The sequence below is a fragment of the Acanthochromis polyacanthus genome, chromosome 18 (genome assembly GCF_021347895.1).
Source record: "Acanthochromis polyacanthus isolate Apoly-LR-REF ecotype Palm Island chromosome 18, KAUST_Apoly_ChrSc, whole genome shotgun sequence".
Classification (NCBI taxonomy): Eukaryota; Metazoa; Chordata; class Actinopteri; family Pomacentridae; genus Acanthochromis; species Acanthochromis polyacanthus.
Genome location: NC_067130.1, coordinates 31,875,142 through 31,899,653, shown reverse-complemented (window position 1 = coordinate 31,899,653; position 24,512 = coordinate 31,875,142). Strand labels below are relative to the sequence as shown.

At 38.2% G+C, this 24,512-nt stretch overlaps 3 protein-coding genes across 5 annotated transcripts in view; 1 reads left to right on the top strand and 2 right to left on the bottom strand.

The window, feature by feature from the left end:
* Window positions 1-7,235, bottom strand: part of mfsd14ba (major facilitator superfamily domain containing 14Ba) — a 23,040-nt gene extending 15,805 nt beyond the window's left edge. The window contains exon 1 of the mRNA XM_051938868.1: window positions 6,914-7,235. Within this exon, the coding sequence (XP_051794828.1) occupies window positions 6,914-6,991 (78 nt within the window). The 5' untranslated portion in view covers window positions 6,992-7,235. The remainder of the gene's footprint in view (window positions 1-6,913) is intronic.
* txnl1 (thioredoxin-like 1) overlaps window positions 1-24,512 on the bottom strand; it is a 76,594-nt gene that overhangs the window by 9,310 nt on the left and 42,772 nt on the right. The gene's annotated exons all lie outside the window — the stretch shown is intronic.
* zmp:0000001301 (uncharacterized) lies at window positions 812-24,512 on the top strand. 3 transcript variants are annotated; one of them, XM_051938869.1, is made up of 21 exons: window positions 812-931; window positions 1,458-1,576; window positions 10,240-10,428; window positions 11,301-11,386; window positions 11,673-11,745; window positions 11,836-11,878; window positions 13,504-13,582; window positions 16,713-16,801; window positions 16,905-17,051; window positions 17,183-17,234; window positions 17,318-17,418; window positions 18,406-18,491; window positions 19,611-19,692; window positions 19,768-19,853; window positions 19,941-20,028; window positions 22,051-22,099; window positions 22,234-22,324; window positions 22,472-22,572; window positions 23,000-23,084; window positions 23,226-23,330; window positions 24,239-24,512. In XM_051938869.1, the coding sequence occupies exons 4-21, from the start codon at window positions 11,325-11,327 to the stop codon at window positions 24,341-24,343; spliced, it is 1,524 nt and encodes a 507-aa protein (XP_051794829.1). In that variant the 5' UTR covers window positions 812-931; window positions 1,458-1,576; window positions 10,240-10,428; window positions 11,301-11,324; the 3' UTR covers window positions 24,344-24,512. The 3 variants fall into 3 exon arrangements, with proteins under 3 accessions (XP_051794829.1, XP_051794831.1, XP_051794832.1); XM_051938871.1 differs by having other exon boundaries at window positions 820-931; window positions 1,463-1,576; XM_051938872.1 differs by lacking the exons at window positions 812-931; window positions 1,458-1,576 and adding an exon at window positions 9,833-9,928.

Below are 24,512 nucleotides of genomic sequence, written 5' to 3'. Positions count from 1 at the left end.
CATTTATTTCTTCATTTTTAAAAAAAAAAAATCTTATTCCGTTTTAATGAAATTAGCTATTATATTAAAGATATATTTTTTACTTTATTTATTGTGGTGTTTCCCCTATGTATACACTATTTATGATATTATTTTTACTAACATTATTATTATTAATATAGTGCAATTGTTTGTATTGCATTTTGATTTCTTTCATCTGTAGAATAATTTGAACTGCATTTACAGTCACATTATTGATTTATATGAGTTAAAAGTTGATGTTTTTCCTGTAATTTGTCATCCGTCTCTATATCGATTCTAAATATTGGTCATCAGTCTCTTTGATTGCTAAAAATAACAATAGACTCTGACAAAAACTAATTGTTGATTTTATAGCAACTGTTTTTTTTAATTCACTGCAACATTAAACGAATCTCAAAATTTTTATCACAGTAATACTATGTAACCTCTTTGTTGAAAATTAAACTCTTCCTATAAACGGCAGCAGATTGTGTTTTAATAACAGATGCAGTCATTTTTCAAGATAATTTAAACTGAACATTTTTCCCCCTTGGACACCATTTACTGTTACTAGTTTTTGACATTTAACAGACTAAACAAGAAACAAAGAGAAAAATAGTTTCCGGCCCAGTTCGGTTCATTGAATTGTTCTTGTTTACTGCCGACTTGTGAATGGTAAAGTACAAACTGAGCACACAGCATCCGGAGCAGAATACTAAAAGCGAGCAGGGCCTCCCTTTGCCTGTAAACAGCCTCAGTTCTTGGTGTCATGGATTAATCACCATGCTGGAAACATTCCTTTGAGATCTGAACTGGGGAGGCCACTGGTGCTCAGATTGGCTGTACGGATCCCAAAAAGCGCCAGAAAAAACATCCTGACACATTTACAGCAACAGCAGCAGCAGCCTGGACCCTGGACTGTTGGCGAGAAGTAGGTTGAGTCCATGGATTTGTTATTTTGACCTATTATCTAAAGACTCGCAGGAAATGGAGACTCATCAGAGCAGACTTTTTTAAAAGACATTCTGTTAGAATAAGAAAGCTGTAACACCCATTTACATTACTGATATCTTTAGACATCAAAGAAGGTCTTCAGTCTTTTTAAGATCTTGAGAAACATTTTCAGCTACTGCTTTACAGGATGTTTTTCACTGATAATTAGGCTCTTCAATGTTGCCAATTGTTCTTTAGTATTTTGATTGGTTTCCAACTTGTTCTTAGACAAATTAAGATATTTATAGTGTCAAAATACTTCAAGGTGAAGATACTTGGCTTTCAGTTCAGCTTTCTCTGGGCTGATTACTACTTTTTCCTCTATTTCTTGCTGTTCCTCCAAAGTTCTTGTACCAGTAACTTCCTCAGACGTTGCTAGATCCATATTCTGTTCACTAAACTGTGGATGTAACCATAAAAGACAACCATTATTGATGAGCTTCACATCTCTGTCATTGGCTCAGAGTAGAAGAACCAGACATGATCTTCTGCTGTTCTAGTCCATCCACCTCCAGGTTGGATGACTACTCCAACCAGTCTGACCGTTCTTCTGGATGGTTTTGGAGTTTCTGCACCCTTCTAAGTAAGTCTAGAGAGAGATTGTTGTGGTGAAAATCCACAAGATCAACAGTTTCAGAAATACTCAAAACGACCATCACGCTACTGTCAAAGTCACTGAGAACCCATTTTTCCTCCATTGGGGTGTTTAATTTGAACATATATCATCATTAAAACATGATTTTTAGTCCATCTTAATCTTCACAAGAAAAACAACAACGTGCTGATGATTTCGCTGTTTTCATGGCTAAGGAGTATGTGATCAGAATCAGAGTATGATCTGCTGTCCACAACATCAGGAACTAAGTCTGAATAGTTTATCGATGCGCAACACTCAAAAGCACAAGACACAGTATATTTACTTTGGTATTTAAGGGGATAATGATGGACATTCTGAAATTATCGATACTGGAAGACAAATCTGAGGGACTTCAAGAATCTCACCAATAGTGAAGGTAAAGTTGGAAATTTTCTTCTAAAAGGATTTATCCTCTGGAAAAAAAGTAGGAAAGATGTCAGCTAGCAAGACAAAAATCTGATCAAAAAATGTAATTATCGTGATTCTTTAAACTCGAGGTGCCATTTATAATAAAGTCTTGCCAAGTTAGTCACCAAAGAATTTAATTATCGATTAGCTTACCAAAAGTTAATCAAAATCTGACATAAAGGATGAAAAGCTCAACAGCAACAACCAATAATCCATCAAGTCAACAAGCACAGTTGGCAACCACTTCGTCTTTGGTAAGTTATCACAGAAACTATAAGACCCTTCAATAATACTGCTATTCATCTGTGTTCATCAGATTTAAATTTAACACCTATAAAATATAAAGCTGGGTATCGGAACCTGCAGCATTTTAGGAGCAAACTTACATAAATCAGAAAAACACACAGCACAGGCCTCCACCAGATCACAAAAGAGCACGAAGAGCCTGTTAACTGTCTTTAAAGTTAGTTAGCATATGTCTCCAGCTACATTTAATAAGTAATTGTGCAATACGTATTCCAAATAGTTGATTAATTGCTTCAAAAATGTGTAGATTATTCCATTATCAAAACAGAGTAGCTCTACTTTACACCGTGTCGACATAGAAGACATGTTTGTAGTCACAAAGAAACACATAAAAATACACCTCAGGATGTATTTGTGATTGTACAGCAGTACGGACAGATCACAGGAAAAACCCAATTAAAATGTTTTTGTATGAAAATGGTAATAAGAACATACTAAACTACACTTTCTTTCTACACTATATGATGTCTAACTGTGATAGTAACACTAAGAAACCAACAGAACCAGTGAACCACAGCTAAAATAGCGTCTGAAAACCAGGATTTAGACCACAAACTGTTTGAACTGCCTGTAAGCGAGCGACATTATGAATCTAACATTTGACACCAGCTTCCTGTACTCTACGGTTTTCTGTACTCCGTGTTCTGGACAGTGTTTAGTCAGTATCACGGTTCAATATTCAGTCCTACAGGCAGAAGCATCTCTGACTGCAGCACATTAACCTCATATTTCTGTATTATTACACAACATATGCACATACTACACACTCAACCACTTACCTGTCCTCTGCCGAGTACTGCACAGTTGTGTATTTATAGACTCACTGCAGATATTCTGAGTAAATGCAACAAAAATACTCATTTTCTGGATGCATGTACTCCGATAATCCCTGGACATATTCGTGTTTTTCCACCAGATGTGCATCGCGGATGTAAAGCATAACACAATCAATTTCAAACAATGTAATTAGCAAATCTCAAAGGCTGAAATATATGTTATGCAAGATATATTTTTCACTATTATAACTTTATTTAAATATTTATATGTCAGATGCAGCTCCTGAGTCATGACCTGTTCCAATGTTAACATAAAGCTCCTACTGTTTTAATACTGGAAATATTTTATTTATTATTATTAGAAGTTATTTATTTCATTTAATACAGTCGCAGCTTTTATTTGTTATTATTTGAAACAACTACTGTCTTTAAATTTTCATCCTTGCTTTAGAATACTGAGCAGTTCTGGTTATGACGTCATATTCACATAAAAAATATTGAACTGAAGCTTTAAAAAATCCTCATCAACTAGATACAGTGTCGATGAAAATGATTCACCTCCATCAAAGGACTGAGTTAGCAAAAGACAAGCGAGGCCACCAAGACTGCTATGACTCCCTCTGAAGAAAGGTTTATATTTTTGTACATTTTTGTCCATAAACATCTCAGTTAAACTGGCCATGGCTCAACAACAACATACAAGAAAATGTTTAAGTCTATAAATATAATCAGCCTAAAGCAAACAAAGCAAGAAAGAGACGAGTGAAGGAGGCCACCAAGACAGCTATGACTCGCTCTAAACTAATCTGCTCACACTTTGACATGAAACAAAGTAAACTCACCATGAATCAACAATACTAGAACCTTTCCAAGTCACTGAATATCTCTTAGAGTTCAGTTAAATTCATCTTTTAGAAATAAAAGGAAAACAGCACATCAATGATTCAGCGTTGAAACAACGAAATTCAAGAAAATTTCTAAGTCGATAAAGATCTTTACGAGTACAAACAAATCCATCATTCAGAAATATACTCACACGCAAAAGAAACGCAAGTTTCTTTTACCCGATGAAAAATTAAATTTGGTTTCCCAAAACAAAAATGCATTTGGTACTTTGTGGTGCATGGTGTGTTCTTAACATTTTCTGTTGCGTTTTGTAAGGTTGGTGAGAAAACGGAAAACGGATCGTCCCAATACACCAATGCATTGATGATGTGGACATGATTCACACTTTGCACGTGCAATTGAATACGCACGATTTATCGACACCTTCAGTGGGTATAAATTTCATTCAAGATCATAGGCATTTCACTTGCTGTTTAACTATGCCACACTTAAACCAAATTGAGAGGAACCAAGCCATCGGACGTCTGCAAGCTGGAGAGTCTGTCCGAGACATTGCCCGTCACTTTAATGTCAACATCACCACCATTTACCGTCTCCAGCGTTGATACAACACCACACAGAGCACCGATGACCTTCCCTGAAGCGGACAGACTCTCCAGCTTGCAGACGTCCGATGGCTTGGTTCCTCTCAATTTGGTTTAAGCGTGGCATAGTTAAACAGCAAGGGAAATGCCTATGATCTTGAATGAAATTTATACCCACTGAAGGTGTCGATAAATCGTGCGTATTCAATTGCACGTGCAAAGTGTGAATCATGTCCACATCATCAATGCATTGGTGTATTGCGACGATTCGTTTTCTGTTTTTCACACCAACCTTACAAAACGCAACAGAAAATGTTAAGAACACACCATGCACCACAAAGTACCAAATGCATTTTGTTTTGGGAAACCAAATTTAATTTTTCTTCGGGTAAAAGAAACTTGTGTTTCTTTTGCGTGTGAGTATAGAACGAATATGGTACAAGTGTAAATCTGTATTTTAAAAAAAGACCAAGCAAGAAAGAGACTAGTGAGGCCACCAAGACAACTATGAGTCCTCTGAAGGAGAAACAAGAAAGAGACTAATGAGGGAGGCCACCAAGACATGTATGACTCCCTCTAATGATATGAAAGAACATATTTCTGTACATTTTTTGTCAAAATATGAAAATTAACCTGACTATGATTCATCAAAAAAATACAAGAAAATTTCATGAAGAAACAAAAGGATAATGACTAATGACTCATGTGTAAATCTGCATAAAGACTAAGTGAGGCCACCAAGACCCCTATGACTCCTCTGAAGAAATTTGTTTTCACATGGACATGAAAGAACACATTTTTGTACATTCAAAAAGCCTAATTAAAATAACAATGATTCAGTGTAGGAGAGTGATATAACTGTGAGTAATTCTTACAACTCATTAATGAACATTACAACTGAAGATTACTGTCATTACTGATTATTTTATTTATTATTTTCATTCGGTACACGATTAAAAATCCTCATCCCAGCTGCCCACATGAAGGTGACGTCCTCAGATTGTGTTTTTGGTCTCAGCATCCATAAACATTCAGTTCACGGCGATCTAAGACAGATAAACGCTATAAATCCTCACGTGGGTTAGATATCTAACAGCAGATTTCCCCAACGTCTGACGCAAAGGTCATTTTATTTTTCTGACATTTTATTATTCTGCCATCAAATCCCTGTGCGCTGCGAGACGCTGTTGTTGCTGTTAAAATGGACGCTGAGCAGAGTGGAGCTGCAGTCTCTGGGTGGATTTCAGGCAGAGGGCTGTTATGTAACACATGATGGATCCGTCCTGAACACATCGGCTAAGCTGAGCATCTGAGGGCCACGCCGTCTCCATTACAACACCTACAGCCATTTTACAACACACAGGCTCCTTATTTTCACCTGCAATGTTTCATCTGCTTTATTTTACATCCCGGTGACGCTCACATTAACAGCAAAAATAAAATTGTAACTATTTTATAAGGCTTTGCTTGCTTAGGTTATGTGATTTTGGTGCTGTTCTGCTTTCAAAATGGCCAAAAAATATGATTTTAAAGCAGCATTGACAAGGCTACGTCATGATAGAACACTTGTTATGTCACACACATACTGACCCTTTTATTTTTGTCATTTTGAACATAATTTAAATTAAAGTAGCTGATTTTTTTCAGTGTAAATTAAGGTTTAACTGGATTCTATACGAATTTGACAGCAAAAGGAACCTCTAGGGGACGTTTAAAGAATCTTACTCGAAGGTTTTCTGTGCTGTATTTACAAATAAAAAGCTAATTTCCTATAAGATCCAACTTAATCTGACAATCAGGGAACCTTCCAGGAACATTTAAAGAACGTTTCCTCAAGTTTCCTGTGCAGTGTTTACAAATAAAAAGCTAATGTCCTATAACATCCAACATAATCTGATCATCTAGGAACCTTCAGGGAACGCTCCCTAAAGGTTCCCTGACGGTTAGATTATGTTGGCTCTTATTGGAAATATAGTCTAACCTTCAAGGAACCTTTGAGGAACATTTAGGGAACATTCCCTAGAGGTTCCCTGATGAGTAGACGATGTTGGATTTTATAGGAAACATCATCTAACCATCAGGGAATGTTCCCTGAAGGTTTCCTGATGGTTAGATTAAGTTAGATCTTACAGGAAACATTATCTAACCATCAGGGAACCTTCAGGGGACGTTACCTAAAGGTTCCCTGATGGATAGATTATGTTGGATCTTATCTGAAATATAATCTAACTATCAGGGAACCTTTAGGGAACGTTCCCCCAATGTTCCCTCAGTGTTCTGTTGGTTCCCAGCAGCTCCGGATTTAAAGCATCACTAGAAAGAGCAGCAGTAACCGTTAATTAAAATGGCGGGTCTTCACCCACCGCGGCTCCGTCCTTCATGATGATCTTCTTGACCAGAACCACCCGACCAGCGGCGGCTGCCGGCGGCTCCCCCGCCATCTCCTCGCACCTGCCGCGGGTCACGAAGCATCCATGCCGCGTAGATATCCGCGGTTCTCCGGGTGCTTCCAGGATGCCTCCTTGAGTAGCCCCGAAGAGGCTAAAAACCGAGCTGACGGTTGATAACGGAGAAAAACAGACACCGCCACCAGTAAATATCCCTCAGAGTCTCCGGTAGATCCGCCGACAGGTTCAGCAGCGATCCGCCGAGCGAGAAGACGTCAAGGTGGACGGAAGCAGCAGCGCACTTCCGGTGTGTGTTTTCAGAGTAAAGGCGTCGTTCAATGCAAAATCCACCAACACTGAAACAGATGTCACAGGTTTCAGTGACCCAATTACCGTTTACAAACGCATAATAAAGACATAATAAGTGTTGGTAAAAATGGAAAAAATCCTAAATATTTTCATTCTGGAGTTTTTAAAAGAAATATTATAAAGGCTTGCTTTCCAACATCATATACCTACATCAATGCTAAGGTACGATAAACTTTATATGGATATGTAACATCATGACAGTGAAATTTACATATGGATACGTAGGGTTATGAAAGGTTAAGTTTACATATGGATATGTAGACATATGACATGATGAATTTACAAATATACAGATATGGCATGGAGGATAATGGACTCACAATTCTGTCACTGCAGTCAAAAAACATCACTGATGGAACAAACCAGTGGTTGATATGGTATTTTTACACACAAAGAGCTGTAAGACATCAGTGTTACATCTTGACCTGGAAGAGCTGTAAAGGGAGAACACAGTTTTTACATTTTCCTTGGGTTCAGTACGTATACTGAAGAAAAAAAAACCTATTGACTCTATACTAAAACCAGAAGTTATGGCCTTGTGGTGAAATAAATCATCTATGCAGTGTTTTGAGTTGAGAAATTGAAACTCTGGGGACATTTGAAATTTAAAATAAATAATTTGTGAAAAACAGGACAAAAAATAGGCCTTTTAAGTCATGCAGACAATCAATTTTAGAAGTATCGGTGTACATTATCAACAATGGGTTCAATAATGATTCCTTTACAGTCCTGTAAACAAAAGCTTAGCAGTAAGATTATTTGTGGTTGTGACATTTAAGTAAACTTAATGTTGAAATTAAAAAAATGAAACAGTTCAGTTTTAAAGCCTATTAACCTTAAATAGGTTAATCTGTTCTTGTTTTAACAGGTTAGTGGTTTCATTTATTTTGAAAGTCAAATTGTTCTACTTCCCCTCCCATCAGCAGAACTTGACGGAGGCTGCTGGTCCGGTTCAGTCCAGTAAAGGTTTTTAAAGACCTGGAGCCAGTGTGAGCCGGACTAACCCGGGTCAGAGCGGGTACAGGAACCAGGGATGGACTTGGGATGTTTTATTTGACAACCATGAAACCGGAAATAAGAGAAAATAACAAACTGAGAAGATGAAGAATGAATGTGACAGCAGCCTGATGGTCGACACGTCAAGTTAGACAGAAACAACAGCATCCTGCCTTCACAATTAAAGTCATACATTAAAAAATATGCATCAAAACACGGGGAAATATGAATTATTTTTTATTTGTTTTTTAAAAAATGAAAAAAATATCTGATTTAAATTGATAAATATTTTTTTGAATCCGTCTCAAAATTATTGTTTTAAAATAAATAACATGCATGCATTATTTTGAAAGGGAGGCTGCATTTCAGTTGGTTTTGACAGTGGCAGATGGAGGTGAATAGAGACAAATCACGTGTCGATAGCTGTGGTTGGTCGTGTGTGTGCGTGTGTGCGTGCGTGTGTGTGTGTTCGCGCGCACGCATGAATAAAACATGACAAAAAAAGGAGTGGTGACGGTGAGAAACGTGACAACTTACATCATCAATCAGCAGAGAATCAGACGATGATGTTTCATTTTAGAATCCTGTCAGATTTCAAGGAGATAATCAGAGCTATGAGGAGGTTGATGTCACATTTGCTTCCTCTTTGGGCCTGGATTCTGTCCATGTTTGACCTTTTTGGTGCCACAACGTCCCCAGTAATAAGAATAATAACAAACATGGACGGATAAAGGAAGAAATAAAGGAATGTGATGTGAGACGGTGTCAGGAGAAATGAACAAAATGCATCTCAGAACTTTGGCCACTTAAAATCAATGAATTTTTCGATTTCCTTCTGCTTACAAAACACAAAAAACATATTTGAACCTTTGGGTGTATTCCAAGCAATGTCATTTCGGAAAAAGTACCAATCTCAAACAACTATTTTACGGTTAAACCCATTTTTTCTGCACCCTTAATGTAAAATATTGGAGATCTTATTGTCTTATTGTCTTTTGTTCATCCGGAACAGGTCCAGCTCAAAAACCAGTGAGCTTAGGTGGGTCAAATCTTAATAAATTGTCGTGCAAAGGCTAAAGACTCTATAAAACATCATTTTTGATTTGGAAAACTATTATTTTCTGTGTTAAAATCTAAAAACATGGTGATTTTAGTGTGCTTTTTCAATCTGGACCACTTCAGACCAGGTCTACATCAAAAACCAGCGAGCTACGATGGCTCATATCTTAACAGATTGTCATACAAAGGTTAAAGTCTTTATAAAGTAAAGTCTTAAAAATATGAACTCCATTGGTTAAAACCAATGTTAGACAACAGAAAACCAATAATAGCTAAAAGTACATGATTTTGCTGGGTTAAACAACACGTTACTGCTCTAAAATCTACAAAGCACACCGTAAGATCCATCAGAACCACCGACCTTCTACCTTCAGTTTCAGTTCTTCGTTTCCATCTCCTCCACTTCCTCTGTGAGTTTGGCGCCATCTGTCGTCAGGACTTAAAACTGCAAATCTTTGCGTCTTTTTTTAAATTTTCTATCAGCAGTGCAGCTTCTCTCTCAGTTACAGTCACTGTCAGATCTGCGGCTTATAAAATGCACTCAAACTCAAATATACACATTTAACAGTGAGTTAAAATGAAGGATTTCAAACAAACCCGTAATAGCTTAGGGGAGTGGGTCATTTCTCTAGGATAAATTGTAAATAATGATGTATTTGTTTGTACATAAATGTCATTGAGTAGTTAATAATGAGCAGAAAACGCACTTCACAAGACAACAGTAAACCAAAAACATTACATTTCTGCTCTGAAATGCAGATTATTAGTTCTTTATTGTGACGTCTGTGGATCATTTAGTGTCTCTGACAGAACATCTGATCCTGTACAGTGTGATGATGATTATGCAGCTTCTTTTAATCATCTTCTCTTCTGTCAAGGCAGCACCAACAGCAGCCAGTACTGTGTCAGTTGCCAGGCGACAGCGTATCTGCAGAGGGAAGCGTATCTCACCTGTAAGCTGAGACTCAGAGGACACCTGTCCAAACCGAGATGACTCACCTTAACGCAGCTTCAATAAGACGACAACACAACTAGGAAACTCACCTGACAGACTCAAACCTCGACAGGTAGGTTCACACTGTTTTTATACTTGGGATGGAACTACAACATCTCCAATGTGGCCATGTTGTAATTTAATGGAAATTTACTGGAATTTTGCAGCTGTAGCACCACCTAGAGGTGAAATGGCATCAGAGTTTAAAGAATGTTTGATAACGGCCGTCATTTTGCTGCAAATATGGCAATTTGACAACCAGAAAAGCAACATCAGATATTAAAATAAAATGAAAAGAAGTTATTGAGAGTTGTTACCAGTTGTTGATTTTAACCCCTAGAAACTCGTCTCTATACATAAAAGCTACATATTTACAGGTTTTTCTTCCATGAAAATAATCCCTCCCCGCCTTAAAATGGCTTCAGTGAAACCCTACACCATTGTTTAATTTACTGTGTCCGCATTCATGAAGTCCTAACATCTTTCTCCAACTACAACTCAATGCATCTCAAACATACCAGGTCATCTACAGCACTGTAAAGCTACGCTACGTAATTTGCAGTACTGGAGTAAATGATGTTTGAATTGGAAATCGATTCTAAAGAAGGATGTGGATGCAGAAATTTCCACCCTGGGGGTTGACAGGATTGGTTCCTTGGGTTTGCTATGTTTGAATCCCTGGAGGTCCGAATCTCTATTTTAAAAATCACCATCTGGACACATTAGATGGTCAAAAGAAATAGATTTTTATTGGATGGGGTATTTAAAAACTTTATCAAAACTTGAAAAAGACGAGATTTATAGAGAGTTTAGTTTAGGGATTACAAGTCAAATCCATACCAAACGGTGCCTGTATTCTTACTACTCATCGTGGGTTAAACGGTGGTTACTCCAATAACTCCAGAGGAATTTAAATGGTACAAATGTCTGTGTTTGTATGTGTAGAAGAGACAGGCAGCAGATGTGAAGATGGCTTTAGCCAGCGGTCACTGGCTGGAGAAAGAAATAAGAGGAGAAGCTCCAAGCCCAAGGTGAGTCAAACTGTTTTATCTCCAACTTTTGTGATCTTTTGGTCAGTTTCTGATTAGACTCAGTGGAAAATCTAAGATTATCCCTTTTATCATGTCGTGGTTTCTCTCTGATGTCCGTGATGTGCAGGTGAAGGAGAAATGGTTTATTTAGCTGCAGGTTCAGTGGCTGCTGTTCCTTTAAAGCGATACAGGCTTGCCAAGATTAGAAACACTGATTACAAACTTGAAAAGATGATCTTTTACTATGTCTTTGACGTCTTGTTCTGTGTTTTTTAAAATTTCCCAGACATGGCCATGCTTTAGCGGTGGCAGGAAACGTTGCTTTTCTTTTCGGAGGAGCCTCCAGGATCAACCAAGAGGTTCGTTTTTCAACCTTTTTCACTCAGGAACAGAAAGACATGACTGAAATATGGAATCTGGTTTTAATCTGTCTCTTCGTATTTACTCAGGAGGACTGTCACGTTTACTTCAACGACTTCTACATGCTGACAGGTACAGATTAAGGCTTAATGCTGTGTTTTAGATTGTATTGGAAAAGATATCTTAATCACCCAGTAGACTTTTTGACCGTAGCTGATGCTGCTTTTGTATCTATCTCTTTCAATCTAGACTTCTCAGTTTCATCTGAACCAAAATTTCTGGTGCAAAAACTCCTTCACGCCAAACTAAACATGTGAATGTTGGTCAATTCATCTTAATCTGGATCAAACTGAACCACGTTTTGGAGGGGTTTAGACTTTCAGAAACAATGCAGGAAGTTAAATTGAGTTCTATTGATGGGACTGAAACGGAAACAGTCGAAAAAGGAGACCAAGTTTTTTTACGCCCAACAACTCATTTCCAGGTATATTCTAAAAGAGGAAGCATTCTGGACAAAGGAGATAGAGGCCTCCTTTAGATAAAGAATCAATGGCAGTGTGTGATACAGTTAGAAAAAGCAACGTTTCAACTAATGACGATAGATTGAATTTCTTATGATGCCTTCAATAGCATCATGGATCCTCAACTGCAAATCAATCAATGCCAAGTGTAGGAAGACACATGTAGGTATGTCAACACTCACATAATAACTATGGGAAACCAAAGCTGACTGGATCGAAATATTGGTTTGGAGTGAAAAGACCCTAAAAGTGGATCCTTTTTTATGTTAACAATGTAGAATCTAAACTGTACGCAAACATTTAAAACATAAAGAAATGTTTTCACCATGGGTTTCAGGTCTTATGTTGAGATACAACGTAGTTTGGTTAGAAATAATAAATGAAGACAGTAAAGGGTGTCTTTAAAGCAGGTGCCCTAAATTAAAAAACAAACAAACAGAAAAAAGCATTTTTTTGGAGTATTAATAACTGGATGTTTACTGATTTATTCTACAGGAGAGAAAACCACATGTCAGGTTCCAGGGCATTTGTCAGGAAGAGACAACTCTATTAACTATCACATTTTGATCATATTATGATGAGGTTCTCCCAGATTCATTATTGCTCAGCACCTTTTTGGCCACTTCTTGCCTAACTTAGTTCAGCTCCCTCTGATTAATCAGCTTACATGTGGATTATTCCATTTCAAATCATCACAGTTTTAGATCAGACATCTGCTTGACTTTTCAAAAAATTGCCTGTTGGCCCATTTCTAGCATTTTTCCCCATATATTTGATTTTGAGGCTGTTTGAACAACAATATCTCACCAATTCTATGAGATGCTGTCTACTTTGTAATCCTGGAGTCATTCAAGCAAACATGTCTGAACTGGAAACCGAGTTGGAGGAAGAGGAATAAACTGCAGCTGACAGGATGGGTTTCTGTGTGTTTTTGAGGCTGTCATTGGTCCACCACAGCTCCAATATGGTTTTGATGCTTGATTCAAACATGATGGGTTTTCTACCATAAAAAAACTCCATGTAGACCCAACAAAAGGGTTAAAAGAATTGATCTGAGGATCTTCAAGCTTCATCCGAAGGTAACATTAATACACTTCTATCGGTATTTGAAGAGGTAAAATGAATATTTTAGAATCCTTTGTCTGGTTCTTCTTGGTTGAGCCTTATGTAATATCCCCACTGTGGCTGAGAGGAATAAATAATTCACCGTGCTGTTGTTGTTGTTGTTGTTTGTAGTTACTCCTGATGATGTAACGTGGGAGGAGATTCCTCAGAGTGGAGAAGTTCCCTCGGCCAGAGCAGGACACACTCTCTGGTAGACCTGAACCACTCAGCTTCAATTATTCATATTTCTACTGCATTCATATTTCATACTGTGAGTTCAAACAAACTGCAGCAGCTTGCATAAGACTGTAAAGCTCTCGGACGGTTGGCACAAAAGATCAGTCTCCGATTTCTCTGTTTGCATTCTGGGAATAATTCAAGAAAGAAAGACTTTGCATTACCGTCGTCTTTCATTATTTCCACTTGTTTCATGTTGGTGTTATTTGCGTCACATATGTAGCTTCTCGCAAATGTAGAACGCAGCTTGAAGTACTTTACATAATATTACATGAAACATTTAATGAAATAAGGAAATTCCAAGGTTCCATTTATGAGACTTAAACTGGTTTCATAAGAAGGATCTCTGAACTGTACTAGCAAATGTTTGGCTTGTTACTCAATAACAGTGCTGGATTACACATTATTTATTGCTGTTAAAATATGTAATGCATTGCTTTACTCATTCATTCCCTATAGAAAATAAGATTTCAGAAAGATTTTTCCACGTCTTCGCACCAGTAGTGGTCCAGAAATATCACAGAAAGACGTCCCAAAGTCGTCTTCATTCACATTGTCCTACATTTTTGAGTCTATTAGGAATATCTCCATAATTAAAAAAACAACTTTATTGTGATAAAAACAGACTCTAAATCCTTAGATTAATGATTGTGAATAAAAATGAAGGTAATGCAGGTTTGTTTCCCCACAAGATGTTAGCAGGAAGTGAAGTTTAGTTTGTTTTTTCCGGTTGTTTTGGAGTTTATTAATTACACTACTATTTAAAAGTTTGGCGTCACATAGAAATGTCCTTATTTTTGAAGGAAAAGCTATTCTTTTTCAATGGAGATACCATTAAATGAATGATAAATCCAGTCTAGACATGTTTAATGTGGTAAATGGCTATTCTAGCTGGAAACGGCTGATTTTTAATGGAATATCTCCATAGGGGTACAGAGGAACATTTCCAGCAACCATCACTCCTGTGTTCTAATGCTACATTGTGTTAGCTAATGGTGTTGAAAGGCTCATTGATGGTTAGAAAACCCTTGTGCAGTTATGTTAGCACATGGAAAAAAGTGTCAGTTTTCATGGAAACATGTAATTAGTTGGGTTTCCATTACAGTTTTTGGCAAAATAAAAGCGATATTTCTAAAGTTTCGACAAAGGATATTTGCGCTTTGAACGTGTTTCCATTGAAGGTTGTTCTGGGCAGAAGCATCGTAACTCTCGTAAAATATCTTCCCGATATTTCACGGCAGGAACCCTTTCTCCCTCATTTCCGCTTCTATCTCCTTCTAACACTCTGCATTCCTCTGCTGTTTGCTGTCTGGCAGTGATGTTTTTCTCAAGAATAATGGCAAGAAAAGTCTCAGTCTCCTCTTCTGTCCACACGTACCGCGCCATGTTTACTCCGAGAGAACTGGTCATGTGACCAGGTACGTCATGTCCGGTGACGTATAATGGCGGAAAAAGTGTTTCCATTGCGCTTTTGCGATATTTTTCAATATCGAAACGTCTGGAAAACCACTTCATGAGAGCGTAAAAACTTTTTAGTGATATTTTAGTCCTTTTTCGAAATTCAGGTGTTTCCATTACCAGTTTGTTATCGCGCTATTTACATTTTGCGCATATCTAAGGGTAATGGAAATGCAGCTGGTTGACCCCAAACATTTTAGCGGTAGTGTAGCTACAGAAGGATCCATATGAGGGTTGTTCCAACTTAAATCATTAATTTAAAAAAAAAAAAAGTTTTTTCTTCAGGTTTTATTGACAGACTAGCCTAGCCGCGCTAGACAACCCACGGCAACGAATTTAATTCTCTGCCAGGGTGGGTCTAGTTACCCTCCATAAGGCTCGAGGCTGGATTCTCCTAAAACTGGCCGGACCAATCACCATGAAGTGTAGAGTCAGAAGGCGGGAGTAACTAAGTGACGACAGAGGCGTGACGATTCTGACAGAAACAACCGGCGCACAATAAACAGTTATCTTTCGACTCGGCTTTGGCCACAGCCCTTAAAGATTTGAAGCTAAAATTCAACTAGAAAGATAAACAAAGGACAGCACTGAAGTGTTTCATTGAGAAGAAAGGCGTATTTGGACTTATGCCGACGGGATATGGCAAATCCTTAAAATACCAGTTAGCTCCGCTGGTTGGGAAGCTAATGGGACTTAGCCACAATCCGCCGGTGCTCTCGGAACTACGTCAGCCTGTTCGTTGCGCTGATTGGTTGTATACCTACCCAATTGCTGCAGAGTGATTTCAAAGACAATCTTTTAGCCCGCCTCCCTCCCTGTCGAGCGGCCCTAGACCCTTGTGCCTTCAGAACATGGGTGTAGCGCGGCTAGGCTATTGACAGACAGCAGTGAGAAAAATGGAACAAAGACCTGTAGCAAAGAGCAATGGGCTGGATTTGAACTGGTGACCACTGAGTCCAGAACTATAGCCCCTGTTAATGGGTTACCTGCTCAACCTGTCTAGCTACAGGGGAACCAATTTTTAGCTTTTTAGAACAATTTCTGTACCAATATCTCTGATTTGCCAGAAATGATTATAGCTTTAAGATGTTTGTGAAATTTTGATGGGATTTCTTTTTTAAATGTCCCACTTTCAGCAGGTTTTTCTGGTCTTGAGTCTGTCTGAACAACAATATCTGCATAAATATTAAAAGATAAAAACCTAACATTTTCACTGATATTTCTCACCATGCCATTGATTTAGACTCTATAATATTAGACAAGTAAATGGAAACATTTTTGATTGTGGGGGAGTTGAAATATGGGGGGAAAATCATGAAAAATTCCATCTTAGAGCTCAATTTAACAATAAAATGAAAATCCAGAAGTCAGCTAGTGATATTTTCTGAACCACATGTAGCTGCAGGTCACAATAATACAAACTAATCATGTAGAATAGTTGAAATATGAAATATGTGTTAAAAAAATGAAACTGAAGTCATTTTTATTGGACTTTTATGACTGATTGAGCAGAAGTTGTAGCACAAAAACTAAAGTATTAGAACGTCTGATCCAGAGTCCTGGAGTTTCAAAATGTTTCTCCAAATATAACTAGGAAAATAATTTCCTTTTGCATGGTAGAACATTTTGTTTTTCTTCTTCCTCAGTGTGGTTAAAGGAAGCCTGTACCTGTTTGGAGGAGCTTCCGGTCCAAACGCCACCGAATGTCTCCCAGGAGTTTACAGCTTCGACATCGGTGAGGATGCTAGTAGAAGATCTCTGGGCTGCTTTCTGCTGGTTCTGGGCTTTTTTTTCTGAACACCAAACACAGCAGTGACGGTGCTTCCATGTCCTCGCAGTGTCTCTGACCTGGGAGTGTTTGGTAACTGGAGGTTTGGCCCTTAGAGCCCTTAGCAACAGCTCTGTGGCCGTGGGAGACAACATCTACGTGTATGGAGGCGTTTTGGACGGGAATCCAACGGACGACCTCATGGTCTTCAACACAGGTACAAAAATTACTAATACACATACGTAAAAGTTACTAAGATCTGTCCTGTTCTGTCATTTTTATTAAAATCAACAAACAATAAAAACATTTTGCTTTTTAAATATTCTGACTCTGTTCTGTTTGTTTCAGTTTCTCTCACCTGGACTCCGGTGAAAACAAACGGATCGCCGCCTCCAGCTCTGTGAGAAGCTTAAAAAATAAGAATAAAAGCTGAACACATAAGGATGATCTGATGATGTTTGTTTCTTGTGTTTCTTTCTGTAGTTGGGGTCAGAGTTTTGCTCTGGTCGGTGATCAGGTGTTCATGTTTGGAGGTTATGGAGCAGCAGGAGAATTCTGCAAAGACGTTTATGTTCTGAGTACAGGTAAACATCCATGAACATTATTCATTAAACCACCGTTCTTCCACTAAATAAACCTAGTTCTGTTATTCACATAAACTGAAAATATTGTGTGTTTCTTGAATAGTTTTATTGTATTTTATGAAACATTTACTGTTATTTTACTGTTTTGTTAAATTATAGATAAAAACTGTAAATTCATTTACTTGTTAATCATAAAAATCTGACCAAAACTGTCACAAATCTGTATTTTTTTTACAATTGCTAGTTCTGTTATTTCACTGTTTTACTTAATTTAAATCAGAAAAAATGATTACATTACAGATATTTGCGATTATTTGAAAATTAAAAAATACATTAAGGACAGAAATGTGTAAATCTTTTTTTAACTGTTATTTCATAGAGTTTTTGTGTTTTCTGAAATGTATGAAAATATCAAGTAAAATCATAGAAAACCCTATTAATTTATATTTTGTAAAAAAGAAAGAACCAAACTGTAAATAATGTCTGCATCAAAAATCAATCAAAAATTATTTGTTGCCATTCTCACCTTGTTTTTGTTTTTTTTTCCACAGTTTTTGAATGTTACAGAATTCCACTATTTGTTCACTTTTAAACAATTTTTAAATTACATTTTTATACCAATTTTAAAAAATGAATTACTTTTCCAGTATACAGGCAAAAAAAATGAACTAAGATAAATGATTTAACATGACAAAGTTGTTAAAAAGGTGCATTTATGAGTTTCGAGCTGTTGTAACCCACCCTACAAACTACATCTCTGCACAAATAAACACCCACAGAATGCACAAGTTAATAAAATACCAAATATGATGATAAATAACAACAAAAATGAATAAAATCTAAATAAAAGCATGAATCTGTAGCTGGTACAGTAGACAAACATGTTGAACACAGTGCAAGACAAGTTAAAAAGCAACAGTTTTACTTCTGATTTCCAGTAACTACTCATTCATGTTGAATTTCTCTTGTTTTGTTCTTTTTTTTTAGAGAACCTTCTGTGGCAGAAATGGGAGGTTAAAGGAGAATCACCAGCAGCCTGCAGTGGACAAACTCTGACTGCACACCACGACAAAGTACAAACGCATTATTACCCATAAAAGGAAGACTTTAACTGGTGATACATGAGTGTAGCAGCAACACAGGTGGAAGCCTGAAACATAAACAAGTGTTGGATTCATTCCATGACATCTTCTACTATATATAGTAAATGCAGCCTCCTTACAGGATGTAGTGCGTTTAGACAATAGATGAAGTTCTCCAAGCTGAACAACCACGTAGTTTTTTCTTCAGGTTTTATTGGCAGACAGCAGTGAGAAAAATGGAACAAAGACCTGTAGCAAAGGGCCATGGGCTGGATTAGAACTGGTGACCACTGAGTCCAGAACTATCGCCCCTCTACCTTCTGATACAACCCATACAAGCATTTCCTGAAGTAGTTGCCCAAATAGAATCGTCTTCTCACCTCTGTTGAATTAGACACAAATGTAACTCCAATTAGGGAAGCATCAAGGTCTGGGGTGAAACAGAGGACTTCTAATGTCATGAATACAATAATAAAGAGGTAGTTAAGGTTGGGAAGTGGCCAACAGTTAAAAGAAATGTGAAATTTGGTTTTAAATGGCTGTTTGGCATTTTTTGGACCCATCCATCTGCCCCAACCTCCTCCCTGCAAGTCTATGTGGATCTACTGTTATGTAGCCTCATATTAGAGGTGAAATGCAACTGAGCTACTTGACAAAAATAACCTTTAGGGCCATTCATTTAAAGAAGAACAGCCTCATGTATCGTTTATTTCAATATCGTTGAACATTTGCCAATTTTATCAGTTCCACAAACGTGTTACAATTAAAAAGTAACAGCTCATTTAGAGATATCCTTGTATCTCAGTTTCAAGTCATTTTTTCATCCCAACCATAGAAAACTGCCAATAAAATATTACTATTATCACAACCATGCAAAAAAAAATGAACAGAATGGATCAAGACAGGAACATAACAATAGCCAAAGGGTAAAGATTTATTATTTCACAAATGAAATACTGCAATTAATGACCTCAAACAGTATCAAGTGAGGTATGCAGTGTGCTTTGTTGTAGATGGGTGGTTCTAATAACAATATTCTGTCATGTATGGAGTGTTTCATACTGTTTTTATGGTTTTATTGAATGTTTCCCTTTATAAATAACCGTGTAGGACATCTACCTGTTTGGTGGCAAAAGCACCAATGAGGACGGCACGATGGCGTCCTACAATGAAATCCATAAACTCAGTATCGGTGAGTGAGATGCCGCAGATTCACCATTAAAACTGACATGTACAGTAATACTTATTTCACGCTTTGTCGTTGCAGCTAAGATGAAGTGGAAGGTTCCTCTGTACGTCGGGATTCCTCCGACCCGTCGACACGCTCACACCGCCTTCATCCTCCACAGCCATGTCAGCATACAGATGAACGTTTGACACGGTTTATCGTTGTTTATGGCTTCTTATTTAAAATATCTTGTGTGTTTGTTTCGCTAACAGCTGTATGTGTTTGGAGGAAAGAATGAAGAGCAGGATTTTAATGACCTGAAGGTGATGAAGCTCATTAATCCCTCAGAGAGACAACCAGGTACACGACACAGATTTATTTAAATTTTAAAATATACACAAATATGCTAGTGATTTTGCTGTTGGTAGAACCTCAGCAGGAGTGGAGCTACAATGCCCAGTTTGCCCTGAAAGTGGAGCTAGAGGAACAGTTAAAACTAAAGGGTTCATCCTCCAGGCAACATGAATGGACCGTGAAGTTTAATAGATTCAGACAGTATTAAGAGACCTGCAATATTTATTTACCAAATGCACAAAATAAACTGAAACCTCTCATTTATTAAAGTACACATACCTTTGATTCAAACCCCTTTGCCAGCAGCTGCAGCTTAGGACTTTCTGGATAAGATTCTGGATTTAGGCTTTATTTCATGTGATTCTACCTTAAAGATCCTCTCAAGCTCCATCAGATTGGATGGGAAGCATTTTGGAACTGACATCTTTAGGTTTCTACACGAATGTTCTACGTAGTTTAGGTCTGAGCTTTGGTAGGACCAATCAAAGATGGTCCGAGACTCGTCTAGTGTTGTCTTGGATATTTACTTTGGCCCTCAGTACGAGATTGATGCATCACAGAGCAAGTTTTCTTCAAGAACATCTCTGTATTTGGCTGGATTTATTCGCCACAGAGAAATACCCTGATAGCACGATGATACCACCACCATGCTTCACTGTAGAAGTGGTATTAGCAGATGATGAGCACTTCCTGGTGTTCAAAGATATTAAATACAGTTTGGTAAACTCCTCATCTGCCTGTTACTAAAGAGTGGCTACTATTTTACTGGTCCACAATAAAGACCTCATGAATAAGGTCTAATTTTTGCAGAGGATTTCTTAGGTTTGACTTGAGAGTCCATTAGGTTCTTGGTCATCTTCTTGGTTAGTGGGTTTGGACAGACAACTGTAGGTGGTTCCAGATTTCCTCTAATGAGTTATTGGAGCCATTGTGCTCCTTGGAGAAATTTTTTTATACCCTGTGTCTTTCTAAGCTATGTCAAATCCGTTCAATTTATGACAGATCAACTTGAGTCAAGTTCTAGATGCATCTTAGGGGCTGTTTACACGAGGATGCTTGCAGGTAAAAACGTCAAAATATTTCAACAAAACACCCTGTCGTTTATACAAGGACGGCATTTTGGTGGCTTAAAAACGCAAAAATTTGAAACCGGCCTCCAGAGGGGAAAAGTTGAAAACGCTCCGCCGTTACGTTTCCGTCTAAACAGCAAAACGCAAAACTTTGCCGAGATCTGACCACGTCGCATACGCGATTACGTCACATATGCGATTACGTCACATACGTGCGCCGGTGCTTTGGTTTGCCGGCTGGCACAAGGAAGTAAACAAAGATGTGTGATTATTTCCATCCTTCGTACCTTCAAGCAACTCTGGCAGCTCTATGTACACTACAGGAATCGTACCAACAAACGTACAGAATCTGTACAGATTCCATTCATGAACATTTACTACGGCGGAGATCTGAAAAGGGAGACAGTACGCATGCGCGTAGACATGGCGGAGTTTTATCACAGCGCCACCCAGCTGCCTGGCATGCATATCCAATCGAATTCCACACACTATGGAGTCACCGTATATACGCAGATTTCCTTCAAAACCGCTCGTCTAAACGTGAAATGACAAGACGCCACTTTTGCGTTTTCTGTTAAGATGGTCCTCGTATAAACGTAGCCTTAGGGATATTTAAAGATAACAGGATACACCAGACCTAAATTTGAAGCCACAGCAGAGTCTGATAGCTTTCTTAAATGAGAGATTTCTGTTTTTGATTTTTAATAAATGTGAAAAAACTTGTGTAAAAATGTTCTTAGCCCTGGCTTCGTGGGCTATTGGGCGGACAAAATGGCAACATTTAACCTGCAACACAACAAGGTGCATAAAGTGGAGACACTTCATCACATAATTAGGTCAACTGATTTCTGTTTCATGTGCACAAGAATAGTTTCACCACAAAGCTGTTTGTGGTGTTGCACTCTATGAGGTTGATGTCAGAAGACTGAAAACTACCGAATCAACTTTGTCTCCACAGTCATGAAGGAGATTCTGTCAGAGTTCGGCCTGCAGGGCGTCAGCCATAGGTCAGCAGCTGCTTTGTACACCTGGGTGTCTGTTTTTAGATATGTGTGTGGTTTCAGACTCTGGTCATGCTCTGTTTGAGTCTCATCTCTCACTTCTGACACTTTGGTTTCACTCTGGTTTTGACCGTTAACAGCTTCACTCCCACGAAGGTTCCCAACGTTCGCTATGAGCTCAGTGATTCGTTTCTGTCCAACCAGCCCAGGAACTCTGCAGTTAACACACAGGTGACACCAAACACACAAGAAAAGTGTTGTACTCGAGTAGATATACTTGCTATATTGGTGTTATACATCCAGGTCACACAGCATAGTTAATGGGGGAAGTTTGAAGCTCCAGTTAATACACTAAGAATCTTATACTTCCTGCTGCAGGTGTTTGTCCACAGAGACTTCAGTGCAGTTCGAGATCAGGCCATGAAGATGATCCAGACCGCCTTCACTCTGCTGGACCAGGAGTTTCAGAAACTGGATCGGTACATCAGCATGTTTATTATCCCCCGCCTCCACGAAGTGGAAAAGGGGGATATAGGTTTGGCCTCCGTCCATCCGTCCGTCCGTCCGTCCGTCCGTCCGACATGAAGGGGACAGCTTTTCTTGGAAACTGTTATAGCTATGATTACGAAATTTAGTGTGTAGCTTCACACCATGGACACCTTGATCAAGTTCGAAAATGAGACCTGTGCGATAATATTTAACAGAGTTATGGCCCTTGATCACTATTTTGGATATAGACTCATAGACATCACATGTGGCGGGGGATATTGATGACCATGTCATCTTGTTGACCTTTGACATGTCTGAGAATCTGTTGACAACATCAGCAACCTCAGTAGAAAACAGATCCAGTCACTTCAAAGACACAACTACGCATCTTGAACTAATTTTTATTGTTTTTTCCAGAGAGAAATCCGAGTTGTCTAAAGCTGCTGCAGCTCTGCAGAGAGAAAAGGCCGCTCATGAAGCTCACAGAGAACAACAACAACAGGTGTCCAACATCTGAATGTATTCTAACGCTAATGCTAATGTTAGCATGAAAAGCATGATCATGCTAAATATTGCAATAAACAAAGCAATAAACAAATTAACAGATAAATAAGATGCATGTATGTTTGTGTTTGTGGTTCAGGAGCTGCAGGAGATGTTGGACCGGCATCGCTCTCAGAATGAATCGTGGCTGCGAGCGAAAGCTGAGGAGAACGATCGAGAACGGAGGGAGCTGTGCAGACTCAGAGTCAGTAAACACAAAAACATGTACATTAAGTTAAACCCACTAAACCCCAAAACCCAGCAGCAAGCTAGAAATGCATGTTTTCATTTTTTAAAGTGAAAAAATTAGGCTATTTCTCAGAGCCAGAAACTGCAAAAACAAACAGAACTGGCAGCTTTAAGCTTTCTCACTCACAGGAATCCATCAGGAAAATAGCCAAATCTAAGCTTAATGTTGTTGTATTTCATCATAATAAACTTTATTGTACATGTTTTATTGAACAAATAATCAAAAAAATGTTCAATTTTCCAATGTTCTAACGACATTTTATGGATATTTGTAGTTTCATGTATTGTTAAAACTAAACTGAGATGGAACGTTTTAACATTCAGATGATGTTTCGAGAATGTTGTCCGATTCTGATAACAGAAGAAGAAAAAAAAAAAAAAAAACAATGTTCAGACAATGTTTCCAAGATGTTATTGAAGCCTCAGGACAGAATGTGTTTTTATACAAATGAGTAGTCTACAGTGAGAAAAAAATGTGACAGGAACAAATACAATGGACAGAAACTCCTTGGAGTTCAGATGATTCAAGAAAAACAGCAGATACCCACTATCTCCATATTATGTTCCCAAAATGGTCTATGAATACATTATTAGAGTGGTACAATAGATTCAAAGATGCTTATGAATGAAAATTGCTCATCTGGTGCCAGAACTTAAAGACTATAGTCTATAGCACCAATGGTTTTTGGACTACTGAGATGTTTTGCAGTCTTACTGTAAGTAGCTGCTAAGAACAAAATAGGCTGAATGGTGCCACTTTATCCATCTGCTTTAATGCCACCATGGCTCGGTCCTGCTAGAGCTGGAGACTTTACATTAGGATGAAGTGGTGTTAAATGTATGGTGGTGTGCTTGTTTCCTCAGGAGGAGGTGTTGCAGGACCAGGAGAGGCTGAAGGAAGAGCAGAGCAGCATCCAGAAACGCAGCGAACATCTTCTGTCCATCATGCAGCAGTTTAAAGGAATGTAGACGGTTCCACGTTTAGACCAGTGGTCAGCTGATGTTTTATGTGAAACTGTCCACAGCAGGACTTTATTCGACCGTCTGAAAGGTGAAAGTTCTTGACAGATTGCTGTGGAGTTGCTAAATTCTCCCTCAATAAAGGTGTATTTTTAAAAAAAAAGTGTGCAACAATATC

Bases quoted from the DNA above. Each gene is read 5' to 3' on its own strand.
- zmp:0000001301 (XM_051938869.1), top strand. From the start codon at position 11,325: ATGGCTTTAGCCAGCGGTCACTGGCTGGAGAAAGAAATAAGAGGAGAA. The intron at 22,100-22,233 runs GTCAGCAGCTGC...GACCGTTAACAG, and splicing joins CTGCAGGGCGTCAGCCATAG to CTTCACTCCCACGAAGGTTC. The intron at 23,085-23,225 runs GTGTCCAACATC...TTTGTGGTTCAG, and splicing joins ACAGAGAACAACAACAACAG to GAGCTGCAGGAGATGTTGGA.